At 39.8% G+C, this 27,295-nt stretch overlaps 1 protein-coding gene across 10 annotated transcripts in view; it reads right to left on the bottom strand.

Moving 5' to 3' along the window:
- The window catches only part of Ptk2 (protein tyrosine kinase 2), a 201,255-nt gene that overhangs the window by 75,108 nt on the left and 98,852 nt on the right, over window positions 1–27,295 (bottom strand). For all 10 annotated transcript variants that reach the window (XM_085832008.1, XM_029470110.2, XM_029470112.2 and 7 more), the window contains 7 exons: window positions 26,300–26,354; window positions 21,277–21,417; window positions 20,690–20,767; window positions 15,024–15,131; window positions 13,493–13,610; window positions 12,258–12,288; window positions 8,749–8,801 (listed from right to left, as the gene is read on the bottom strand). In XM_085832008.1, the coding sequence (XP_085688134.1) occupies window positions 8,749–8,801; window positions 12,258–12,288; window positions 13,493–13,610; window positions 15,024–15,131; window positions 20,690–20,767; window positions 21,277–21,417; window positions 26,300–26,354 (584 nt within the window). The remainder of the gene's footprint in view (window positions 1–8,748; window positions 8,802–12,257; window positions 12,289–13,492; window positions 13,611–15,023; window positions 15,132–20,689; window positions 20,768–21,276; window positions 21,418–26,299; window positions 26,355–27,295) is intronic.

Below are 27,295 nucleotides of genomic sequence, written 5' to 3'. Positions count from 1 at the left end.
TGTGAAGCAGTGAAGACACAGAGTCGCCCCAGCACAGCCACAGCGGTACAGCACACACAGCAGAGTGAAGCAGACACAATGTGATGCTATGTACACACTATGGTGCTATCACTAACAGTCCTGGCTTGAATGTGGGCCCATGAAGAATGAAGGTTAAAATAATCTGGCCATCAAGAAGGCAATAATCTGGGGCTGGAGAGATGGCTCAGAGGTTAAGAACACTGATTGCTCTTCTGAAGGTCCCAAGTTCAATTCCCAGCAACCACATGGTGGCTCACAACTGTATATAACGGGATCCGATGTTCTCTTCTGCTCTGTCTGAAGGCAGGGATGGTGTGACTCCTATGCATAAAATAAATAAATCTTAAAAAAAAAGAAGGAGGTAATAATCTCAGTATTAACACACTAGGAAGGAAAACGAGAAGAATTAAAATGTACAAATTGCAGTATTTTTCAAGAGGCATGTTTTGAGTTCAGTGACAGTTACTGACTACATCATCTGAGTGCTTGGTCTAAAACCATTCTTAGTTTCTAGAATTCCAGCATAATAGCTCTGGCCAGATAATAAAATGCTCCATTTGATGCTGGGTGGATCATGGACTAAGGTAGGAGGGAGACGATTAAGATCAAAGACTTACAGGGGGAAATCCTGTAATGAATTAGAATGGGCTACGGATGACAACATTTGTCAGCATTAATTTCCTGATATTAAGAAATATGCTCTGACTACATAAGAGGATGTCTGAAGCCAGATATGGAGGTAAATGCATATAATCTCACAGTTTGGAAGTGAGCTAGAAGAATCAGGCGATGAAAGTCTGTCTGGGCTACCAAGAAATATGCTCTGACTACATAAGAGGATGTCTGAAGCCAGATATGGAGATGAATGCATATAATCTCACAGTTTGGAAGTGAGCTAGAAGAATCAGGCGATGAAAGTCTGTCTGGGCTACCTAGGACCTCATGTCAAAAAAAAGAAAAGAAAAAAAAATACAAACCAAGCCAATATGAAATAAAATAAAAGTGAGAAAAAAGAAAAACATTAAGTTTTTAACTCATGATTCTTAAAACCATTCTCTAAGAAAGAATGGTAAAAAAATAAGAACATAAGAAGCCTGGCAGTCTGAATTCAGACAGCAGCTCTATTTACTCACACTGACAGTTTCCACTTCTTGGAGAGGAACCACTGCTCATGTCTAGCTTTTCTTAGTTCTTTATTATATAGTCTATTTCTAGACAGGTAAATGTTCTTTAACTTGACTGAAAAAGAAGCAGTTTTAAAAATGTACTTCTTGAGTAATACTGAGTTTAACCTGCTTCAATATAAACAGTTATGCGGCTGCTTAACTTGCAGAAGATAATTATTTTTGCTGCATGCTTTGAACATCTACCATGAGTTAGGCATACTGTTTAGGAAACAGTGTTAAGCAAAATAAAGCCATGGACTTAAGTCTCAGGTGTAGACAATCAGGATCTGCAATGTAATGAACTGGAAGGAGAAGCAGAAGGCCAATGGAGAGAAGGAAGCCACTCAGGGAATGGCGGAGGTCCAGGCATAGGCTCAGCAAAGGCACTAGGATTCAGCTCCAATGTGCTAGGCCTGAGGTACTCAATGAACTTCTAAGAGCAGGTGGTAAGCAGAGAGGCCACAGACTAAACTAAGCCATAAAGGAAAGAGATCACACAAGGGAGATACAAAGACTGACAACAGTGATCCATACATTCAGTATTGAGTTTTTGACATGAAGAGTGGCCAGCAAGTGAGGCATCAAGTGGCCAAGATGCACTGAGCCCTCAAGAGGAAAATCCTGCTGGGGTTGGAGATAGGAGGGGGTTTGGATGAGACGTCACACTGTCCTAGTATCAGTGTGGTGATAAATTATGCTGACAAAAGGCAATTTGGGGGGGGGGAGTTATTTTACCTCCTGATTATGGAGTTATGTGAATTTCAGGTTACAGTCCATTCCTGTGGGAAGTCAAGGCAGGAACTACTTGAAGCAATACTCATATACACTCAAGAGCAGAGACACATGGATTTTTGCATGCTCATACTGATTAGTCCCCTTTCTCTATTTCTATACAATTCAAGACTCAGATCTAGGGAATATTGCTGCCCACAATGGGCATGACTTCTCACTTTAATGAACACAATTTAGACCATTTTCCACAAGAATGCCAAGTTGATAGAAATAATCTTTATTTATGACTTTCTTTTCAGGTGATTCTACATTGTGCTAAACTGACAATTAAAACTAACCATCACAACAAGGGCATGGTGGTGCATGCTTTTAATCCCAGCACTCTGAAGACAGAGGCAGGAGGATAAAGCCAGCCTGGTGTACATAGTGAACTCCAAGAGAGCCAGAATTACATGGTGAGATCTTGCCTCTAAAAACAAACAAACAAATCAAACTGCCATATGTATAAAAAGTTGTTTTTCTTTCAGAGTGCATTACAGAGGTCAGGTTTGAAACTGGCTGGGCCACAAACCAATGAACAATTTTCATTTATTTATTTTTGGTGGCAGTGTCTCAGAATGCAGCATCGGCAGGTCTGGGACTTGTTATGGAGTAAGGTGAACATGAGCATAAGCAAGCCAGCAGGCAGCATCCCTACATGGTTTCTGCTTGAGCTCCTAGCCTAACTTGCCTTGATGACTGTAATTTGGAAGTTTAAGTCAATAAATAAACAAATACACACATAAAAGCCTAAACTACTTTTTGCCAGAGTATTTTATTACACTAACAGAATTAAAACGAGAACATTACAAACAGGAACACCTGGCTGACAGACAGAAGTGGCAGGGAGGAAACTGGACAAGGATATCTTGTTTCATTATTATCTGCATAAGACTGAGCAGAAAGATGGAAGACGTGGGATTTAAACACACTGAATGCCTGTTAACATTTTTATATTTAGAGGGGAAGGAGCCTGAAAACCATTTGCTTTGGAATAATAACAGGATTAAAGGCATATGTAAGAGCTGCAGGCAAAGCTAACATGAAACTGGTTGTAAGCTTTGGCTGCTGATTCTGGGTGATGAGTATGTAGAAATCAACTTACACGTCTGTCCTCTCTTTTGTATATACTCGAAACACTCAATGATAAACTATTTAAAGAAATTCTTCAAAGGCAAAAGACACAGTAAGAATTTGATATTGTCTATTTACCTATGGCTTATCTTGCATCACAAAGTCTGAATTTAACCCATAATTACTATGCAGTTACTATCAATTTCGAAGCTCTCAGGTGGGATTCATTTTTCCCGTTCTTCCATATTAACAGTACTTGTTTGATAATTAGCGAGATGGTGCATAGGTTTCTTATAATCTATATTGAATTTTATTTAATCATCGTTCTCATCAGTTTAGCCAGAAGATTAAGGTTTGTGAATCAAGAATACTTAAATACTGCTTATTCTAAAAAACACACTTTTGTAGAGTGAAAATTTCATTTTTGTTTAAAATACTCTGGTATAGCATTTCATTTTCCCCCTGATATTAAGGCTTTTAGGAAAGACAAGAAACAAACCCTACAGGGCTGAAGAGGCAGATCCACAAGGACTACTTGTAAAGACAGAAGTCCTCATGCCTAGCCTTTTTGAATGGGAAAGTGGCTCAGGAGATCTGATGTTAGGAAGACCTACCATTCCTGCACCACCTCCCACAAATGAAAACAAGGAGTTCAATGCCAGGGGAAGTAGAAGAACTCTCCACCTCTGTCCCTCTCATAGGACACTATTTCTCAACTTACAATGCTGGGATTTCCTGTGACCTCTGAGCACTTGAGACTGCTCAGGAACCACAGGGGGGGAAAAAAAAAACCTGTGATTAAGAGCACCCTCAAATCTTACTGATTGCAAACTGAATTCTAATGACATCAGGATGGGAGCATGGGCAAGAAGTAACGCTGATGGACTATTCTGATTACTCTTGCCCTTATCTGTGTACACCATCACCAGCCAGAGTGGCTCTAGATACCAGAGACATTGAAGCTCTGTAATGCCGTAGAGTTCCTCCTAAACTGCCAGATCAGACATGTTTATTGTGACCACTAAGACTAGAATAATTCCTAGTTTTCCAGGTGCTCAGAGTATGTTTAAAATAGCTAATGCTTATCACTCTGCACATATCACTAGCAGTGCGTCCTAAAAAAACATAATTTACAACAACGAACTTTTCTCAAGCGGTATTAGGGATTGAACAAGGCCTGCACATGGCAGGTAAATGGTCTACCACTATCTCCATCTCTTAACAAAAAAAGTTCATACAACCTCACTTAGGCTCCTTGCAGAGGCTGGCTTCAAACGTGTAAGTCTCCTGCTTCAACTTCCTAAAAAATTGAGATTTTAGATGTGTGTCACTACATCTGGCTCTTTTGTTTTGCGTGCATTTGTTTGTTTGTTTGTTTTTTAAGACAAGGTTTCTCTGTGTATCCCTGGCTGTCCTGGAACTCATTCTGTATTTCCAGGCTGGCCTTGAACTCAGAGATCTACCTGTTTCTAACTCCCGACTGCTGAAATTAAAGTAGTGCATCACTACAGCTAGCTGTAAACTAGCTTCTTTTGCAATAGTTAGCAATATTCTGAACAGTGTTTAAATCAAGCATTCAGAGGAGGGAGGACGACATTTTGGCAACAGAACAGACAACTTTGGAAGGCATGGCACTGTTACAGTGGAGACTAGATAGTAAAATTAGGTGTAAGTAGCTCTTTCAAAGTGAACAAAAGGCAGACTTTTGAATTCAAACAGAAAAGACAGTACTTTATTATTCCTGTTGAATGGAGAAAATTGCTATAATGAAAACACATGCTAAAATATTACTCCCTGCACACATAAAGATTCTGCATAAATGATCAATGGCATCTAATGAAAAGAGAATAAATTCCTGGAGTTCAAGGTCTAGGCTTACAGTGGGCTTTCTATTACTCGCTACTCCATGAACCTGGTCAAGCCACATAAGTAAGTGCAGAGAGGGGTGGTCTCCTCATCTCCACAGCAGGGTTATTAATAAACAAGGCAGTACTGTGGATACGTCAGGCATAATCCCTAAGCATGTGAGTATGTATTTGCTAAGCAGCAGTAAAGCATCAATGGACAACAGACTCAGCATGCAAGGGCTCACAAGGGAAGAGATGCAGAGATGATTATCAACTTCCCAGACCTGCACACAAACCACTCAATCATATTTGAGATGCTCTAGGATTTGAAATGAAGCAAACTGATACAAATAACATTTATTTTGCTATTGTTTTCTTGATAGAATAATTTTTAGCCATTAACTCAATATAACTAAAAGAAATCCTATATAAATAGAATTATGCATAGTAAAATAATAACTAAAACAATCTGTTATAAACATTTTACATGTGCAATAATACTACAAATAAGTTGTCTAAAAGTAATACATCTGTCCTTTAAGCACAGAGAGGTCAATAAAATCAAAACAAATACCTCTGCCAGGTTAAAATTACAACACTGCAGTTATTTCCACAGACATATATAAAAGAGATAATTTGTAATTTATAGTCTGGTTTTGCATGGGCTAACATTGAATAAGGGCCACAAAAATAACATAATGGCAGGCATCATGGACTTCTACTTACAGCTGAAGTTTGGGCACTCAATCAAGGGCCTGCTTATTCTTAGAGAACTCAAACACACACAAAAAAACCCAAACACAGTTAAGTCTTCAAAATACTTGAAATCATCTTTACTCTAAGTTCTGGGAAGTGTCCTCACGCCAACCCTGTTTCACTGGTCTTCACTTAGAGCATGCTAGCAGATCCCTGAAGACAGCCTGGGCGCTGGTCTTATAGGCTGGGCTCAAGGTCTACCTGAACTCACAAAAGGCATTAAAACAATTATTTTGTTTTTGTTCTTTTTAAAAAATTTGCTTAACTCTAAGAATAACATGCCTCAGGAACCATTACTCTAGTAGACGTCTCTGTGAGACTCTGTCAATCTCATTTCTATAGTGAAATAGTTGAAATTTCAAAGGTCAACCCTTCAACAACTAACCTAAGGCACACACACAGCAAGCATTTGCTGAATGTATTCACATCCACCTGGTAGGACACGTCATAGATAAGTGAGGTAGGGTGTAACAGGAAAATGACCACACAGAGCACAGCCTACTCCATTGGCCTGGACAAAGCAGGCTCACTGGGGTAGTAGATATAGAAGACCATAGGCTCAACAGAAACAGAACTTAGTGCAGAGGATCAGCATCTCAACACACATCAGAAACACACAGCAAAGTCAAGAAATAATCTTGGGATACGATTATAGCACAGCACCATCAGTTGTATCAAACTAACAAAAACATTCCCAGGGATGCCAGACTGGCACTTGGACTCAGTGCTTGTGCACAGGCTTCCAGCTAGATGGGCACTTTACAGTCTGTGAAGACAGGATTTATAAGCAAGTAGTAGATGGTCTGATCAACAGGACTAAAAGGGTTAAAAATACCAGCTGTCGTCACTGGTCACCCCTGGACACTGAGCACTCCTCTCTGCCTGGTCCAGGACCAAAGTACTGCCCGTGAGCTTTTAGGGATAGAAAGGTTTGGTGTAAGGAAGGAAAGAACAAAACAGAAGAGAGTGACCACAATCCTTAGCATAATGTGAATGGGAAACAACATGGTGAAGGAAAAGGGGGTGAGGAGAAAGGCAGGCCTAGGCCAAGGGGTGACATGACAGCCTCTGATTGAGTCTTAGTGTCATCTGCTAGATTTAGGATTTTTACTAAGAAATTTTCTGGAAGAAATAAATCAGAGACAGAAACACAATCCCTCCATAGACAACTCCAGGAATCCCAAGAAATTAAAACAGACTTTGAGGCTTTTATCCAAGTTTGCACAATAACTCTATTTTTGCTCCCTGTGTATCTTCAGCAATTTTGTAACCTCTTAGCTGTTAGCCTCATCATCTGTACAACAAGAGAGATGATCTCAGCAATCTGTTAGAAGTTCATGAGTTAATTCATAAAAAAGAACACAGAACATAAAGCAAAAACTACAACAGCACTCACTAAAACCCAGCCACTTAGGCGTGGCAGTGCACACCAATAACCTTAGCATTCAGGAGTCAGTAAGAACATCAACAACTTCAGGACAGCCTGGGCTACAAAGTAAGATTTGTTTTAAACAACAACAAATGGCCAACTTTTTTCTTTCTGGGGAGAAGGTGTCAAATAGGAGGGGCTGGCAGGGAAGTAAAATGCAGAGCTTTGATGCTGACCAACTATTGAAGGAAACTGAAGCACCAATGTGAAGAAAGAAGATAGAAGAGCCATAGGGACTAGGACCTGCGTAACACCCAAAGGCAAGTAGTAGAACGAAACTCCCAGGCACAAGGGAAGTCTGAGCTCATTCCTCTTATCTGAGCAACTGCAGAGATTGTGGCAAACAGTCATCAATCAATTCCTAGGCTTAACCTGCAGCTGCCTTTCCATGGGGCATATATATTTCACTGCCTGAATGATACATGCTGCTCAAATCTCACCCATCTATCCTGTAACCAACACTGAAGAATCACCCTTGAAGACTTAGACTGCTTCCTTCCTCAGGACTACTATTGCATTTGAGCCTTTTCCTTCCAACATAAAAAAACTATGAAGGCTTGATAGGTTTACCAAGTCAATCCATATACACACCACGAGCTGAATAAGAACTATACAAAAGGCTGATGATACCCAACAAACCTAACACTCAAGATTTACTCCCAAGTCATGGTTTAGGCTCTCAAATAACTGAGAACATGCGGTAGCCCTGAAACTGTCCAGTAAGACCAAATCCAGAACCAAGAGCTTCTCTGTACTCTGTCAAGAAGTAGCTGTTGGCTCTAGGCCATCAAAGCATTGACAGTGTTGTCCACTAACAGAATGACTCTGCCAGGTGTGTATCACAAACACCTCTGGAGTGAAGGTTTGTGGGATGTTTGTGGGTAAGGAAGAGAACAAACAGATACATTATTATGTTGGGTACCAAAAGAAGATCCAGGAACAACTGGGCAAAACTACAAATTAAATTTCAAGAAAAGCTGACTCAAAACAAATGAACAGGAATTAAGTCTCATCTATGATGTAATGAATACAACAGGTTTTATTTTAGAAATATAGTCTTTATGTTCACAGGCATAGCTGAGAACAGATAGTGTGCAGTAACATGTACACTTGAGGAATTATGTACATGTATGACAGTAGGGTATAATGTATATTAAGATGTACAGCTGGGGCCCTTAGAAGGTGCCTTTTTCTGCCCCTCCCTAAAATCCTTTTATTCTCCACATGTTTAGATGAGGAAAAGGGAGCACATACACTTTGAAACCATAACATCAAAGTCACCATGCCAACAAAGAGTTAAGATAATGGGTATATAATACCTTGACTGTATTAAATAAAAACCATTTTTAAAAAAAAAATCACACATGTTGAACTTCAAACACAATATAAAGTGTATTCTGCTAAATCCTGCTAAACTCAATAAAGATAAATCATAACGACAACTTCAAAAGTTAAGTTAAGTTTTCATTCTAAACACAACATGGCATTGAAACAATATGGAGCCCTGTGTACTTTAATGAGTCACAGAGTCACAGACAGCATCTACAATAAAGTCCATATGGATAGCTACTTCACAATAGTAAAACCACACAGGTGCTTTCTAAGCAGATGAACTGAACAGAGTAACATCTGCATCCTCCTCCTCACAGCTTACTCTTCAAGGTCTCTACCTGAAGATCCTTACCTGACACAGAGACTGCATGTGTCCGCATGCCTTGCTTTTCACTGTTGGCCAACCTGCAACAGAACAGATAAAGTGTAAGGACTGTCCTTACCAGGACTAAACACCTGCCCTTGACAAACAGAAATCTGCATCTGCCTCAGATTAGGAAGGCCAGCACCATTCCTGAAAGATTATGTTCTAGACAGGTGGTTTGATTTTTTTTTTTAACTGGAGTTAAAAGACACTGAGTATAGACAGGTTGTGTTAATGCTTCTAAGACCATTAAAACAGACAATTGGACTGAAGATGTAGATCAATGACAGAGCACTTGTTTAGCACATTTGAGGCTCTGGAATTCATCCCCAGTACCACAAGTATAAATCAATCAATCAGTGAAGGGAGGGAGGGAGGGAGGGAGGGAGGGAGAGAGGGAGGAAGAAAGGAAAGGAGGGAGGGAGGGAGGAGTATTCAATCAGCTAATTAATCAATTTAAAAATAGACAAATGAAGAACGACAGATGTGCCTGGACTAAGCTACTTTACAAAGGTCACTTAGAGCTATTTATATAATACTATGTAATGTGCAATGTAAAGGTTATAAAAGGGCTTAAACACTAGACTGTAAATAATTGTTCAAAAATTATAAGGAACCATGCAACAAACACTAAACTTTTCTATTTAAATCATAAATTAAGGGTCAGCAAGAAAATCCAACAGGTAAAGGTTCTCATCACCAAGCCTGACTATCTGAGTCTGCAGCCTGAATCCACATGGTAAAAGTATAGAACGGATTCTGACAGGATTGTATTCTGTTCGATACAAGTGAAACACTGGGGAATGTGTGTACTTACAGATATGTATGTCTATGTGTGTATGCATATATATACATACATAAGCACACAAATGAATGTACAAAATAAAAACTAATTAAAAATGTATAGTAGCATTTTAACCTTTTAAATCTAAAGCCGGGCAGTGGTGGCGCACACCTTTTATCCCAGCACTTGGCAGGCAGAGGCAGGTGGATTTCTGAGTTCGAGGCCAGCCTGGTCTACAGAGTGAGTTGGCCAGGACAGCCAGGGCTACACAGAGAAACCCTGTCTCGAAAAAACAAACAAACAAACAAAAAAACAAATCTAAGTATAACATGTAAAAAAGTTTAAAAGTATGTGTATATGTTGCTATTGTATAATATCTGCTATTCAATAGATTTTTAAAAATTTAGTGACACTTAAAAAAAAAAAAACTAGCATAGTTTAAAATTTTTGGAAAGCACCAAGCACAAGAAAAAAAGGTCTCTCCCTGGCTGAGAAAATGGCTCAGCAAGCAAGGGAGCGTGCACTGCAACCTGGCAGCCTGGGTTAGACCTGGAATCTCTGTAAAGTGAAAGGAGACAGAGGACTGACTTTGATTTCCATGTTGGCAATGTGTGATATGTGCTTTTCCAATTATATGTACATGCAGTCATACAATACAGAGGATGATAATACATCTTTTAAAAATAGAAGTTCTATATTTTTCAGCTATTTCCTTGGTTTTTACTCATAAGGAAAACCTCTTCCTATTCCATAAGCATTTACTATACAAGTGCCAAATGGAAAATTTTCTTAGAATACAGGGTTTATACCAAAACAAATATCAGAACTTAACACAAAGTCTTTCTCTTTTTTTGCAGCCAGAAATATTTTACATAAAACTGCATAACTTGTGCAATCAAAAACCACAGTACAGGATCATATAATTTATTATCTTTTACTAAATTAAACAAATATTTGAAATCTATCTTTATTATAAAAACTGAAGTTACTATTTACCAAATCAGAGTTTTCTCTTCCACTGAAGCAACATGGCTACCACACTGTGTATCAACTCCACTCACTAGCAGGCAGGGCACAGTGTTACTGAGTAAACCACACTGCTTGTTTCTTATTCTATAGCCACAACACCAGGTCCCTGCCCATCAGCTTTCTCACATGTTTGCCTTGTCATTACTGTGGAAAATGTAGCATTAGAGTTTGGTTGCTATATGGTCTGTGCCTCCTTTGTTCATGTTTTACACTCATGTTCATAATTACTATATGGCTAGATCAAAACAATTCCTTACGTTCTAGCTGCAGACACTCTACGAAAGCATAAGCTGTTGCCCCCAAAAGGGACACAGAACAGACCATGAGAGAAAACTACTTCTCCAATTCCTGTTCACCCTCATCCATGACTTCACAGAATGCGGCTAACAGAGAGGTAGGTGACTGTCAGGTACATGAAGACAAGACAAGCGGCTATTTTCCCAAAATGTGGATACATACTGACCAGATATTATAGGCAAATGCAATGGTATGCCCTCCTGGCTCAGAGGCCTATATTTCCAAAAGTGATGTAGAAGAGAAAGGCCTGAAGGAGAGTTGGGGACAGTTGATAGAGAAATTAAACAAGCATAATTTAGAAGAAGAGAATTCGAGGAACATCAAAATTGAGGCTAGAGGTGTCAGCAAGGTCACATGTCAGAAAAGAGCTTTATTTAGGATGGTTTGATGAGGGGCTGAGGCAGACTCAGTAGGTGTGCAGGGCAGAGTTGATAAAAGGTACATTCCTAACCAGCTCCCCAAACAACTTAGTGCCAAGTCCTCATGGACAAGCCTTTACACACTCTGCCACCACGTACTGCTTAAGACCGCAGTGTGTCCTATGGGACTCTTAGAAATGTTCTCTTTGGTTTCCCTGGACCCTGCCTAGATCCTTCCATATTCTGTAGCAAGTCATTCTTTTCTGACTCTGATACAACTCTGGGCCTGAGGTCCTCAATAAAGTACCTACTAGAATAGCCCTGACAGGTGATACTAATTGTGAGGAGCAGGAGAGGAATGGTAGGAGGCTGCTAGAGCAGGTATCAGATACATTTACCAAGGAGAGCCAGCAGATGTGGCTACAGAGAACAGGGCACAGACAGAATGAAGACAAGCCCAGGGTTAGCACTCCTTGTCCCAGGCTTCCACATCTCCACTGCTTCTTAAGTATCTGAGAATTGACAAGTTTCTAGTGTTCAGTTACCTGTTTATCTGAACAGCTAGATTTTTACCTTATGGCAGTTCTTAGCATGCTGACTAGGAATACAGAAGTAATAATGTAATTTTTTTGCATTTCTATTTCATTTCTTTAATTACATTAAAGATCAACATTTCTCTTATGGAATTTGTAACATGAACAGTAAACCACCCATTACGTCTCTTTCATTTTCTCTAATTGCAAAAGAGAACTATTTTCACATTTCTAAACAAGCGATGAAGTGAATGTCTAAGCCTATTATTACCATAAACATCTCTAGATCCCTTAACAGACTTGAAATAAGGGAAAAACTAATTTTGAAACTTCTATAACTTACAACTTATATGATCTATATTTGGAAAAATGTTTTCACAGTCCTTGAATATATGTAGAGATTTAATTTTTCAGGAAAACAGATAATAAAGCCCAATGGTTATCTTAAAGCTTCTAACAAAGCTAAGTAAGGAAATGCACAAATGGAGCACTTACTTTGGTATTGATGGCAACGCCCGTTCACCTTCTGGGAAGAAAAAGGAAAGAGACATGAGCAACTCATAGACTTCTTTAAAAGAGAGTAGGAAGGTAAGTCCAGGAAGGAGGAGAAGCCTTATTCTGGTATTTAGTGACAGTCCCTTATAGTCAAGGTCATTACACTGATTCTACTTTAGGCTATTAAGGGTTTCCATACAAAACTTAAACAAACATAACTGGGTGTTGGCTTCACATGGAAAGATATGCCAAGTCCTAATAAAGCCATAATGCAAGGTTTGATAAAACACAGTCTTCCCAAATGACTTAAAAATCAAGGAGCTCTTAAAATACAAGTCTAGGTGCCTTGCCAAAGGTCTTTGATAAAATGGTTTACTAGAAACACCCAGAATCTACGCAGGAAGTACAATGGTACAATGTACGTAGCTGCAAAGGAATTCAGCAGAAACCTTCCTTCCTTACCATCCAGGTCCATCCTTATCCCTTACAGGGAGGGAGCTTTCTGGAACCCTGTACTTTGCTTGGCCCTCTGAAGTTTCTGAGCCCCTAAGAGCACACTGTCATAGACTGTTCACCCTTCCCTCTTCACATCACACCCCTACCTGGCCCTGAGCTAGCTCTCAGAGTGCTTTATAGTAAAGGAAGAAGACTGGAGGAACTAGTATCCTACCAAAGCCTTGGCTTTCCCTGCACTCCACTGATGCATTCGAAATGTTTCCAAAGATGCTTCAGAAATCCATATCCTCAGTATAACCTTGTCCTTTGAACTATACTTACAAAGCTCTTCTTCATGAGGAGACATGAGCCCCATTTCTGGGATATGTTTATTCACTCAAATCTTTAATTTCATATATTGACATAGAATTTATTTTGTTCTTCACCTACTCTAAGTTTTTCAATTGTAAAGGGGGAGAAAAACACAACAGGATAGAAACTTCAACCTGAAGTACAAAGGACACTTGAAAAAGAACTGGGAAGATAATCTCCCCAGCTGAAAGAACCAATGGTCACTCAGGAGCTACTCTAAGGGTTACTCAAAGTCCTGTACTGTCACAGTACACTTCAGCCCAGCCTTGAGTCCCTGTGCTGTGATGCGGACCACTGTCCCTACACAAACAAGCATCCAGGTTGCAACAAGGCATCTGGCCTTCACATTTACAGTGTTACCAAGGTCAGAACTGGCTGCTGGGATGAACTTGTCTACCGGTGCAGCAGAAATGAAAACAGAATCTCACCTTTCTGGGGTCTGATGATGAAAGATTGTGTGGCTCCATTCACCAGCCGGCAGTATCCATCGATCAGGTCGGCCATGTTCTCTGCAATGGTTAGGGATGGTGCCGTCACTGTCAGAGGCTAACAAGAAAGAACATTAGAAAGAGGCATTATTGTTCTTCCCAGTAATCAAAGGGACAGCTGCACTCTGACATCACAACTCTGCATACACTTGAATAAAGAGGATTAGGAATGAAACATTTGCCAGAGTGAAGTGAAAATGGAAGCTTGGTATTTAAGATCATCATTCCCTGGATGTGTGAGAGAAGGCACACTTAGAGCATAAGATAAAAAGTACTGAAACAGAATCTCGCTTTTACAAAAGAAGTCAGCAAAACATCGTCTTCAGAATGTCTGGACCCTAGGAATTCAGGTAACAGCTTATTCCAGACACTAATATACAATAACATTTTATTAATCGTATCTTAATTTTCTATCATTAGAGCAAACTGGTAAAAATTCCCGCCTTTTCTGCATTCATAACATGTTAGCCCAAAGGCTAACATGATGTCTCCTACGATGTAAGCTTCAGGAAGTTTTTGACAAACTTCCTAACAAGCTATTTCTAAGTGTCTGTATTTTGTTTTCACATCCAAGTATGTCCTGATGCACTTGTTCCAGATGAATGGCTTGCTTCTCTCACTTGTCAATTCCTATCATTATTTGTGGAACAGACAAGGGCAAGAGAAGCTTGAGCAATACACGGGATCTCAGAAGGAAACTCATTTGCAACAAGTTTTCTATACTCCAAGTCAGAATCTGCTCATCTGCTGAAGAGTTTCTAGATGTCTGTGACTTGGGATCACAGGGCAGGACAAGGGTGCCGTAGCCTAGTGAGGAGAACTGAGCCACAGGCAAAGCTGCCTACACAATGGCTCCAACTGCTCTTCAATACGCTCTGTCTGGAGCCCAGGGTCTTGTGTAGATCAACAGTTCTTTCTTCTACCACTTATTACTTTCTTTCTTTTGTCTTTATTGGTGTTTAGAGATGAGATCTTGCTCTGTGGCCCATGCTGAGAGCTGACCTGGAATCCAGAAGGCTGGGATTATAGCAGTGGCTACTGTGCCCTGCCTTCCTATTTTTATCACACTGCTGCAGGTACTATTATCGTAGTCACTGCCCAGGGACTCTTCCAACACAATTCTAACTGGCTTCCTTGATGCTTCAGAGTGGTCTTTGATTATACTTACAGCAATAGTTAGGTTTTTCAAATCTAGTCCTCTCCTATTCTGAAGACATTTAACCAGTAATATTAGTCTTTATATATTAGGAAATTGTGAGATTACCGATGAACACTTCATCTTTATCCCAGAGAAGTCATTTCTACATTATCAAAGGATCAGATTTTAATGTAAAAAAATTTTAAAATTTTTTGACAATGTATTTCAATCATGGCTTTCCCCATTCCAACCTCTCCCACATCCTATCCACCTCTCTACTCACCCGACCTTTCTTGTTGATCCAAGTCTTTAAGAGCAAGACTTGTGCCTTACCTCAGGAGCGCCAGCGATTTTGAGTTGTAGCATCCCTTTCCTGTCTTTGTCTTCACTGTTTGAGTACTGGATGGTCTGCACTTGGTTAAAGTCTGCTAGGTGTGTGGGCTTTGGGAAAGAAAGATATAGCTCTTAGGCCATGGAGAAGTCTTCAGTGCCTGGGGTCTACTAGCACTGATGTTATTCTTTCTGACCCCAACTACCAGCCTATTCTCAAGAGCCTTAAGAGTCAGGGACATTTTCCTCTGGTGGACATCATGCAGTAGCCGTATGGGCTTCCTTCCAGGTTTAGGCATGCCCAACTGTGATGACATCTTTAGGAGAACCAGATAAATGAGAGGGTAAGAGAAAACTCAGCTTCCATAGATAGGAATGAAGGAAGACAGGAGAATGAACTATTGCCATAAACTACCTGTCCAATTCAAGAAGCCTGATTGAATTCTCAATGAGAGCAGATATTTAAATAGTTGACAAAAATATACAAGCTAAAAATATAGTATGGAAGCATTTACAGAACAATGCAGTACTATAAGGAATTGGTGGCTTATTACTAGCACAAATGTTCACATAACTTACAACAGGAGCTGTAAGCAGAAGGCAGAATAGAATACAAGGTCCTTGACATGATAATAGGAGCTATTCACAACAAAATCTAAGCAGAAGACCAAAGGTCTTTTATAGTTTGTTTGTTGACAAAGCATCATCACGTAGCCCAAGCAGGCCTTGAACTCCCTCTAAGAGCCTAAGCTGGCTTTGAACTAACAGTCTTTATACCTGCTTTCATTTGCTGAGTATTATAGAAATGTCTTCCCAGTAAGAATTCACACCACACACTCAGGAAAGATAAGGAAAGACTCTTTCATAATAGTACACAAATGGTTCTACCTAATGCCAAAAGAAAACTTGCCTCAAACAAAAATATTTACCAATTATTATATGGGCCCTAGGCTTATATATTCACATATGCAGTTATCTTTAAATATTTTTCAGGTCATGAATCCAAAGCTACATTCTGAATAATTTAAACAGAGATAGGTGACTTGACTGTAAGACTGGCTACTTGGGTCATGGAAGATGGAAAATTTACACATTAAAGATACTGTCAACTTACTTCTTAAGTACACTGGTGTCTATCTCCCTCCACCCCTGCCCCCGGGCCCCAAATAGTTGTTACCCAGGGTCATCTTGTCCGTGTAGAATTACACTTTTCCTGGCAGGACACAGGGGACTTAAGGGGACTCAGCAGAAAACAGGACTTAATGGTGGTGACCCTCTGTTGCCCCTTTGAGTCCGATTATTTGATACAACTAATTGCTGGTTGTAAGTCAGGATTGTCTCTTGTCGTTATGGGAATGGAGCCTAATAGAGGTCAATCTTGGTAAATAAACAGAAGAAACTTTCTCAACAAGTCTAACATTCCATAATGGCACAAAATTTTCTTTCTTACAGTTTCTAACAAATCTCTTAATTGTACTACTTATCTTCCAAGGGAATTAGAGGTAGTGCTCCTTTAGCTAAATCTATGTTGTAACCTAATATTTGCTAAGCAAGTTTATGAGTAAATCTTACATAGCATCAATTTTACTGCTTCAAGTCTCTCATGTGTCACTGAGATTAGAAGTGTGGTGTGTGCCATCACACTCAGTTTAGATGGCATAATTTTAAATATTAAAGCCATGTTATTAAAGCTTAACAAGGACAGTACTACATAAAGTCACACTGTGTGAGCAGAGTGCTGCAGAGGCAGTGTTAGGTAAAGCACTGATCCACAAGCCCAGTTCTAATGACGTACTTTCCATTGGTGAATTACAATTTAGTTCTGAAACCCTAAATGACTCAGAACACCCAAGGAAGAAGACCTACAGAGAATGCTATACAAAATACATCAAAAGAGAATCCACTGGGCCATACATCTAACCAAGCAATCAGTTTGGCAGTGTGTTAGACCAGGAAATGAACTAGCATCAGTGCAGCAGAACAGGAGAACAAGAAGCAGATGACAAATGTAATGGCTCATTCAGGGGTAAACTAGTTAGTATCTGTGCAGCCATACACAGCTGCTCCCCTGCAATAGACACAATGGCAGAAACCTACCAACAAGGGTGACCATTTTCTATAGGTTTACTCTGTAAAAGGGCAAAGGTGACCATTTTCTATAGGTTTACTCTGTAAAAGGGCAAAGGTGACCCATTTTCTATAGTCTTACACTGTAAAAGGGCAGGAGATAAGCACCTTAATTTCTCAATGCCTTTACTTCTCCCATAGCTGTAATCATTACTGCTTCACCAAGAAACACAGGCCCAGATATGAATGACCCCAAAAGTCATAAAGCCAGTGTCAACATAATGGTAGCTTTGCAATGCACCTGAGAACAGGACCTTTTGAGCTCTCTAAACCCCATTTTTCATCTTTACCTCTAGACAAAATGGAGTTGGGGGAGGGGGGATGTTTGTCACCATCTTGAACTATGCTACAACACCGGAGATAGAAAAGAGGCTTTAAATGTAAAATGATAGCAAAAAATCTTGCAAGAAAAAATGATTACAAACTGAAGTCTAAGCGCTATGACTAAAACTCATTAAGTCATAGCTGACTGGACACTATGGGGCTTTCTAAAGAGGTATGCCATTTACACTTCATGCCAGTGGATTAAGTGGCCCTGCTGCTGCATCTGTCCTGACCCCTCAGTTTTCACCATCGCTGTAATAAATGAAAAGTGCAGAGTGTACTGAGCATCTGGAAATCTTTAGGCCGGCTGTGTTTTTCCTATTTGCAATGATTTTTTAGTTTTTATGCTATGGAACTTTTAGCAAAAGCATTTATCACAAATACCTAGCTTGTATCCCATTTTGTGTTGAAAAGAAATTCTTAATTTCTATTTAACATAACTTATCAAAAATTTTACAGTTATCATTTTTATATCGTGTTTTTAAAAATTCATCCATGATGGGTGTGGTGGTGCCCATCTATAATCCCAGCACTATGGTGGAGGCAGAGGCAGATAAATATGAGCCCAGCCTGGTCTACAAAGTTAGTTCTAAGCCAGGCAGTGGTGGTGCACACCTTTAATCCCAGCACTTGGGAGGCAGAGGCAAGCAGATTTCTGAGTTTGAGGCCAGCCTGGTCTACAGAATGAGTTCCAGGACAGCCAGAGAAACCCTGTCTCAACCCCCCCCCCCAAAAAAAAAAAAAGTTAGTTCTAGGCTAACTACAGATACCCTGTCTCAGGAAAAGGGGAATGTGGGGAGAATACCTTCGCCACAGTCATGAAATCTCTTGTTTTCTACTAAACTAGCATTTTTACTTTTCGTGCGTGGATCTATAGTGTCATTGGGTTCAAGTTCTTGTCATGGTGAGTCTCAGGGTTAAATACCATTCAGTTTTCTTCTGTGATGCAGCATTTATTGCAAAGTTAACCAACGATCCCAGGTCAAGATAGAGTGGAGAGGTAGAATGGAGTGGGAGTTCTGAGATTGGTGTGTTTAAAGTAAAAATACCATACCATAGCAATCTCATAGTGTTTATGAGATTTGGGAAAACAACAACAAAAGAAAAAAAAAATGGAAGGAAAGAAAAAGGAAAAGATCTCTGATTCCTGGACCCATGAGAAGACAAATCACAAAGAAAGACATCTGTGCTGGTAACACAGGTACAAACACAGGCACAATACAAGCAGTGACCTCAAAGAGGCAGCAGATAGGGTAAGACTGAACAGCTTCCATTCCCAGAGGTTTGCTTTACATCAGATTGACAGAAGAAGCAAACATGCTTCCAGCTTATTCAAATGTGAAAACAAAGCCAGGTGTGGGAGCTAAAGCTTGTAGTTTCTGCATTTGGGTAGTCAAGAGGCCAAAGATTTCCACTGAAGTGTAAGAATGGTCTAGGTTACACAAAAGAATCAAGGTCAGACTAGGATACAAAGTAAGACCCAAAACAGAAACATAATAAAACACATGAAAGAGAAAAATGACAAGAGCTATAAACATGGTGGAATCTAGGAGTAGAAAAACTTCTTACCCACACTGTCAATGAGAAGTTTCCCAGCCTTTCTAAGAAGCAAACTGGTAACTTCTTTTCAAGTTAAAATGCTCTGAATACATTCAGCAGTTCTATAACCTGGAATCTCTTCCACTAGAGAGAAAGTAACAGTTTCTAGAAATACATACAAAAGAAATCTTCTGTACTCAAAGGAGATGGTGCAATGGCCAAGACTGCTTGCTGTACAAGCATGAAGACCTGACTTAAAATCCCAACACCTATGGAAAGAGGAGAGGCATGGCAGTACATACCTGTAACCTCAAAGTTGCAGGGGAAGAGGAGTGGGCAAGGCAGGATGGCCCTGGGAGTGCAAGAGCCAGTTGGCCTAGCCAATGAGTTTCAGGCTCAATAAGAGACCAAATCTCATCAAGGGATTAGGGAGGAAAATGATGGAGAAAGATGTCCTCCACTGGACTCTGCATGCACATACATGAGCACATGTAACTACTTACTGACATGAGAAATGGATGAATGAACAAACAAGCAAACACTTATTTCAACATGGTCTTAAGGAAGAAATAAGAAAGTTCAGTGACTGGGCTACTCCCTTTTGGTCCCAGGAGGCCATCATTGCCAGGTGGACTGGAAGGCAGGCTGAAAGACAAGATGCACAAGAGGCAGAATGTATGCTTATTAAGATCCATTTCTATCCAACAGATAAGATTGAAGAGAATAACACACAACAGTTGCTGGTCATTTATGTGTGGGCACAGTGAGGACAGGAACTACTAACAAGAAAGAACTATAGGGCAGAAGCAAAACAGAGTAGGAATAGCCAGCAAGGAGTGCATGTGAAAACCATACCAAACACAAATACACACCTGTGATCAGAAAGCCATACCACTAAAACTGGCACACCTGTTAGTGTGAGCCTGCAACAAAGATATCAGAACCAAACTGTCTTAACCACAGGCACACATCCTCAACACCAGAACCCTGGCAGGCCTTACAATTCAACCTGTATTCATCAACATGTGGCACAGACTCCACACACGCTTTCCCTGCATGTCTGACTGTGACCTCTACCAAAGAGCTGCAGTTTCTTTGGCCTTTCTAGCAAAGCATGTGCTCAACACCATTTGCTGCAGCACACAACAGGAGCACATGTTGGTGAGACAACCTGAGGATTTCTCTCCGGCCAGCAGTCTCCCTCAAGGAGGTAAGTAAGGGCAACAGCAAATTCAGAATTTAAAATAAAGATTTATCTTTCTGGAATTAGTTTATAAAGATTATTTAAGTACGATGTCAGTACAAATATACTAAAATCACATCTAGAAGTTAGTTTTAAAAAATTAAGAGTGTAGGTCAGTATAGAGTCCCTGGCTAGAGTGTATAAGATCCTGGATTTGATCCTCAAAATTGCAATGAAAAAAATAAGACTTCACAACATAAGCCGGAATAGCCCTGGTCAGTTTTCACTCCCCCACCTAGTTTGTCTGATTCATTTCCCTTTAAGCCTAAGGCATTCCAAAGGCTTAAGTTTAAGTATCTCCCACACAACACTTGAGCAATACAATGAAGAAGTTTCCTTACAGAATAGTCTTTCATGTGAATGCCCTGTCCAGTCCTCAGGTTCATTTGTCTATACCCACAACCAAATCCATGTGCCCTCCCAGGAGCCAACTTACATTGCAGCCTTTGTCTGTCAGGTAACTGATCCCTTCTTCTGGGCCGATTGCCAATTCCACAGAAATGATCCAACTTGACTTTGGAAGAGCAAACAGGTGGGGACAGAGGTATCAGAAGGAAAGAAATGATTTTAGATATGAGCCCATAAATATATCAAAGAACTTGGGTTGGAAGAAGACTTGGTTTGTATTAATCTATCTAACCAAATAAAATAAAATATTTATAATTTCAGTGACCCAGGAACTACTGAGCCTGAACAAGACTAGTTATGGTTACTCTTGAATCTAGGAAGCCATTGTTTTCTCTGGGAAGATTATCTTAACAGGATAACTAGTACTTAGAGAAGAGCTAATGAAATTGCAGGCCAGAATTAAAAACAACTACTTATGAGCATAGGCATACTATTTAAAATATGATTTTTATTATCTAATTAATGTACTTTCTTCCTACTTTCCCCTATAATTAAGTGCCAAGCAATATTTTTCTGTAAGGACTATGACAAATGTTTCCTTTAATCAGAAATGTAGGTACATGTGGATTAAGAAAAAATTAAACTATTTCCCATCCCCCAAGGTTCCACACTTACCCCAAGGGCACACTTGAAGCACTCTTTGTCAAATCTGTACACAGGAGAAAGAATCTCAAAGAATTTCAGGATGCTTTCTTCTCTATTAAGGTTGGCAAACTGCCTGAATGTTTGCTGGATCAGCTTTCTTAGTGTTTTGGCCTGAATGATGAAATTTTAGAAAAATACGTTTTCAAGTCAACCAACAGGGGAAGGAAAAAAAAAAAAATCCTGCATACTAATACCATTTACATTACTACCAAAACTCACTCAGTCAGATAACTAGTAGAGCATTAACTGTTGTAAAATACACATTAACAAACTTTCCCCTGTGACCAGTTTGAAAGGTATAGTTAGAAACAGAGGGCTTTATTCAACTTCAACAGAAGTTTAAGGCAACAACACCATTTCTGAAAGTGTACAAATAATTAACTGTAAAAATCCTTTGTTATTGGATCTACAAAGTGAAATTTCAGAGCACTATTCTTTAGAAAGATTGAAGACATTCAGCAATAAGAAGGATCTTAAAAATCATTCATTCAACAAAATGCAAATTGTGGTGGATACCTTCACAACTATTCTATGCAGCCTATAAACCACAGTAAAGAACTAGTTTGGGGAGGTTGAAATCCTAGCTTATTGTTTGTGTATCTTATTTTCTTTGTTACATAACAAAGAGAATAAACAATTTGTATGAGCAGAACAGATCTTTTAGAAGACAGCTCATTGTGGCTTCATATACATGTGTGTAGAGGGGAGAAGACCTACAGTGTTTTACCTTGCACAGATAACCACTGACTTCTATTCCTGTTATTCGAATACCTGGGAATGGAGCAAGGGCTTCCTAGGGACAAAGCTCAGTGTGTGAGACACCAGGGAGGCAAGGAAACAGTAACCCCACAGTGAAGTCTGAATACAAAGGACCAATGTAGGCATAGTATAAACTTAGCTTCTACACTGCTAGCACTGACTATACTTCCTTGGGTAACTTTGAGTGAAGAAGCAGTATTTTCTGAAGTAGGTTTTGGCAGGGATAGCAACAGTAGGGAGAAAAAAAAAAGTTGGAGGCTTTCTACTAACTCAGGCAGGAGCCAACAATGTATGTAGGTACAGAAGAAGAAAAGGAGCCATTGGTGGTCACATTCTTATTTTATTTTGGAACTGGTATTAAACTAACAGGGCATAAACTAGGAGGAACAATATGGAAGGCAAAGGTTGGATGAACATTAGGTAATATTAGGAATCCAAGTGGACGCATCACATGAGCTGTTGGAGCTGAAGGTGGAGGCGGGCAGTGGCTATCTTAACAAAAAAAAATAAGGTGGTTATGGTTGTTGTTGTTGTTGTTATTTACTTGTTTGCATGGCTTTAAGATCTTAATATGTGCCTAGTCTGGCTTTGAACTTGAGATTCTCTTACCTTAGCCTCCCAAGCACCCAAGTCATTGGTTTAAGCCACTATGGCTGGTACAAACTCAAGTCTTCCCCTGATGTTCTAGGAAGCTATCTTACTGACTCACGTGGGAACTAGATAGATCCTCTGAGATCTTTCAACATTTGTAGTTTTGAACTTGGATTTCTGCTGTGAATAATCAAGAGATACATTAAGGTTTGATTGTTTTGATTTGCTATCTAGATTTAAATCTACAATAGAGCTATTAAGATAGTAGGCAGAACTTCTTTAGTCCTGCCCCTTGTACAAACAAGAAACAAACATAATTACAGTGAATTACACAATTCACTGAATTACAGTCCAGAATGTATACATATTCATGTTGCTAATCTCCAAATGATAGCCTGCTGGCCTCTTTATCACTCATGACCTTGATACCTTTGAGAAGGAATGATGAGAACTATAGAGTGCCCCTGATCTTGGGTTTACCAGTGTTACTGGTGTAGTGATTTTAATCATGCAAATGAAATATTAAGAGACCTTGTCCTAGATTCTCAGTACCCAAGGTATATGTAGCCTGTTCCTCTGTTCTTGGAAACATTGCAGCTCAGTCAAGTTCTACCAGGATATGATAATCTTTCAACCATTCAATGGGAAAGTTAACTATAAATAGTCTTCTAGAAATTTAAATCTAAGACAAGTAAAACAATTTGACTTTGAGGGAAAAAATACAAACATAATAGCCTGTTTATAGAAAAACTAACATTAATAAACTTAGCCACTCAATATGGCTAACTCTAGAACAAACAGGAGCTCAGATAGGTCTTTACCCTAAGTTATCAATAAGCCTAACAATTCAATAATTTGAATTATTGAATCCCATAAATTGTATTGTGATTTTCATGTATGTTCTGTGGCATGTCCAAGAATGCACAAGCATTTGTGTATATGAGCTAGCATACAAAAAAACCACATATATGTACTTACATACATATACTAAGTAATAAATTAAAAAAATTTTTTTGGAGAGCACTTAAGAAAATGGTTCTTGGCCAGGCAGTAGTGACCCACGCCTTTAATCCCAGCACTTGGGATGCAGAGGCAGGTGGATTACTGAGTTCAAGCCCAGCCTGACCTACAGAGTGAGTTCTAGGTCAGCCAGAGAGAAACCCCGTCTCAAAAAAACAAAAACAAAAACAGAAGAAAATGGTTCTCAAAACCTTCGTAACTGAAACTGGTGCATCTATAGAGAATGGTAGCTAAAAATTAGCTCTGCTTATATCCCAATGCCCAGCCATAAAAGCACAACTTCTCTGAGTCAGCTTCCTATAAATCCGTGAGACCCTACCCTTAGCCACCATAACTACCAAAGCATTCCCAGTACCCTTTGACCACTCTTTCTACCTCTGTTTCTTGGCTTTCAATCTGTCTTGTTATCGGGTTCTCCTTATTCCCTACTATAAAAGCTGCAAGCTTCTTGCCCTAGCACTTAAGCCCACAGAGAACACTGGCCATAGAGATCACATCTGACTCTACTAAACAGGGCTGAGCCCTCACCACACTGCCAGATCCAGGCCTAGATTCTATAGAAAAGCAGGTGGGAGGAGCTCAGACAAGAGGCCAGGAAGGTCGGAGCTGGGCCTCTTGTCTCAACAGTGCAGCAGTCGAAGCACTGAACTCTCTCTGAACACTTCTCCAGCTCTATTTATTTGTCAGGTACCTGTTCATTTTCCATTCAAATAAGAACTATCAAATAGACGATGCCGGGGCCTAGCAAACACAGGAGTGGATGTTCACAGTCAGCTATTGGATGTATCACAGGGCTCCCAATGGAGAAGCTAGAGAAAGTACCCAAGGAGCTAAAGGGATCTGCAACCCTATTGTTGGAACAACATGATGTACTAACCAGAACCCCGGAGCTCTTGTCTCTAGCTGCATATGTATCGAAAGATGGCCTAGTCGGCCATCACTGGAAAGAGAGGCCCATTGGACTTGCAAACTTTATATGCCCCAATATAGGGGAATGCCAGGGCCAAAAGAATGGGAATGGGTGGGTAGGGAAGTGGGGGGCGCTATGGGGGACTTTTGGGATAGCATTGGAAATGTAATTGAGGAAAATATGTAATAAAAATATTAAAAATCAAAAAAAATAAAAATAAAAAGCAGCTCAATCAAAAAAAAAAAAACTATCAAATATGCTATATACCTAGTGCTAGACAAACCCATTGTGTAAAAATATGAAGACAAAAAAACCCAAACAAGTCAGAAGCTATAAAATTACAAATTCAGAAAGAAAAATAAGCCCTTTAGATACTGAGTAGGGTCTAGACTGGAGAGATGTTTTCCATTCATGCATGGGCATAAAGAACAGGGAGGCCAGAGCAGGAGAATCAGGACATGACCAGGTTCCACTGAGCTTCCATCAATATCTGCCTCAAACAGGCACCACCATGGGCTGTACTCAAGTCACTATTTTCAATATAATGGTTATAAATGATTTATAAATATAAAACAGCATCTTAGACTCCAAAGATGGCAGTCATACTTGTGATGTTTTTTACACATGAAAATCTGAGGAGACAGCGGTTTTCAAAAGTCACCAAAGGCATCGTCATTTGAGAATCACTGATACATAAAACACAGCCATTAAATGAATGTTAGCTAGAGCATTGTTAAGTTGTAAACACTGTGGCTTACCCTGTTTCCATGCCTCTACAGTCCTCCTATTCCTGAGCTACCAGACAGGTATTGAATTGAAATATACATATTTATCTGTCAAACACCATCCCTACAGAAGACTCTTTGTTGCAGAAATAAGAGACCATGCCCCATACTGTGAGGCTGGCAAATGGAACCCTTCTTGGACCAAATCCTATGTTCTCCCTCCGTAACCTGGTGTTTGGAGGTGTGCTCTGGATTGGATAGGAAACAACATTCAGAGCTGCTCTGTCTCCAATGATAGCACTGCTGGAGTAGGATTCCAAAGTTGCCACCAAGAAACCACACGGAAGTAAGAGATTGACCATTATACTGTGCACATGTAGAGTACAGCAATGCAAACATGCACAAAGGAAACAGTGACAGACACACAAATGCAGCACTTACACACATAAACACACACACATTAGACCTAGTGGTGTACACACACACATAGACACACAAACAGAGGATCCAGTGGTGTATAAATGCACAGACAGACATGGAACACAGTAATACACAGGGGCCTCAGCAATGGTAAATGCACACACACAACAGAGACATACATGCATGTGGGGATACAGCAATGCACATACAGGCGTGCACACACTGCTCATGATTCACTATGATTCTTTAATGCAGTATTCCTTTTCTTTTGTGTAACTTGACAAACCTTGGCGACAGGGCTGCAGCATGAGCTATTTCTAGTTTTGCACTTAGGTGTTTATTACAATCATCAAGTAAAGCCAAGGTTCTATGGAGAAAGGCTGAACCTGCAAAAATGTACTTGCCTGAAGTTAACAGACTCCTATCTTACCCAGTCAGCCTGTGCCATTGCAGCTTTATCGTATAAGGGAGAACTGCGCCACTTCACTTTATTAAAGGCAAGTTTTCGGTAGGAAAGGTATACATGCAGAGCTTAATATTAGGTTGTGATAAAGCAGACTCTACTTACCTTGACAGAATCCAGTAAACTCTTAGGAAAAAATCGCTTTAAACCAACATCTTTTCTGAAATATAGAAAGAAGCATATTAGCAAATAACAGCATTAAAAAAAAAATAACAGCATCAATCAGTAATAACATACTTGAAAGAATGCAAAAGTAGTTTATTCTTCTGTTTGTTCATGAAAGAACCAATTATAATCAAGCTCCAATCAGTCAGCAAACTCATGGAAGAAGATATGTAGCTATGCACAAAAACATGATTACAATTCATTTCAATAGAAATCTTTGGTTGTTCCCCCGCTACTGTTGAAGTCCTTTTTGAAAAAGTCCCATTCGCCTTCCCAAAGGGCCGTGTGTAATGAAACTGGTTCTGCTCAGGTGTGGCATGGAGGTGATCCTTATACATATTAGTTCCTCAACTGGCCTAATTAAATAATAAACTGCTGGAACACAGTCCAAGAATGGAACTCTGTGAGGGGGTTTCTGAGTACTTGCAAAAAAATAAGACGAGAGTCTCAGTTTCTTCAAAAACACAAAACTGTTTTGGGAAAATGCTTTTGTGTCCCTCCCAAATGTAGCAGATAGGAGTTTACTTTAGATTATTTATTACAACTGATAATTGCTATTTGTTTATATGCCTCTATGGAAAACCCTGTTTTTTCCAAATGTGATTTGTCTACCACATGCAGCTTACTCTTGTAACTGGACACTATACTCATGTGACTCCTAACCCTCACAATGTTCTAAATAAAGTTGGCTGTAGCTTCAGACTTGAGTTCACCTCCTCTTTAGGGCTGGCTCCCCAGGCTCACACCAGCTCTAAAGCAGTAACAGTAAACCTTTCAAATGCATCTGAAGTGGTGATTGCTGTTCTCCCTGATTTTCTTTTGGGGGAAGGGGTTTCTCTGTGTAGTCCTGGCTGCCCTGGAACTCATCCTGTACACCAGGATGACCTTGAATTCAAGAGATTTGCCTGCCTCTGCTGCCCAAGTACTGAAATGAAA

Source organism: Mus caroli, unplaced genomic scaffold, assembly GCF_978045245.1.
Source record: "Mus caroli unplaced genomic scaffold, Mus_caroli_1 scaffold_16, whole genome shotgun sequence".
Classification (NCBI taxonomy): Eukaryota; Metazoa; Chordata; class Mammalia; order Rodentia; family Muridae; genus Mus; species Mus caroli.
The sequence above is the reverse complement of the archived record's forward strand: the minus strand, read 5'-3'. Positions and strand labels throughout refer to the sequence as shown.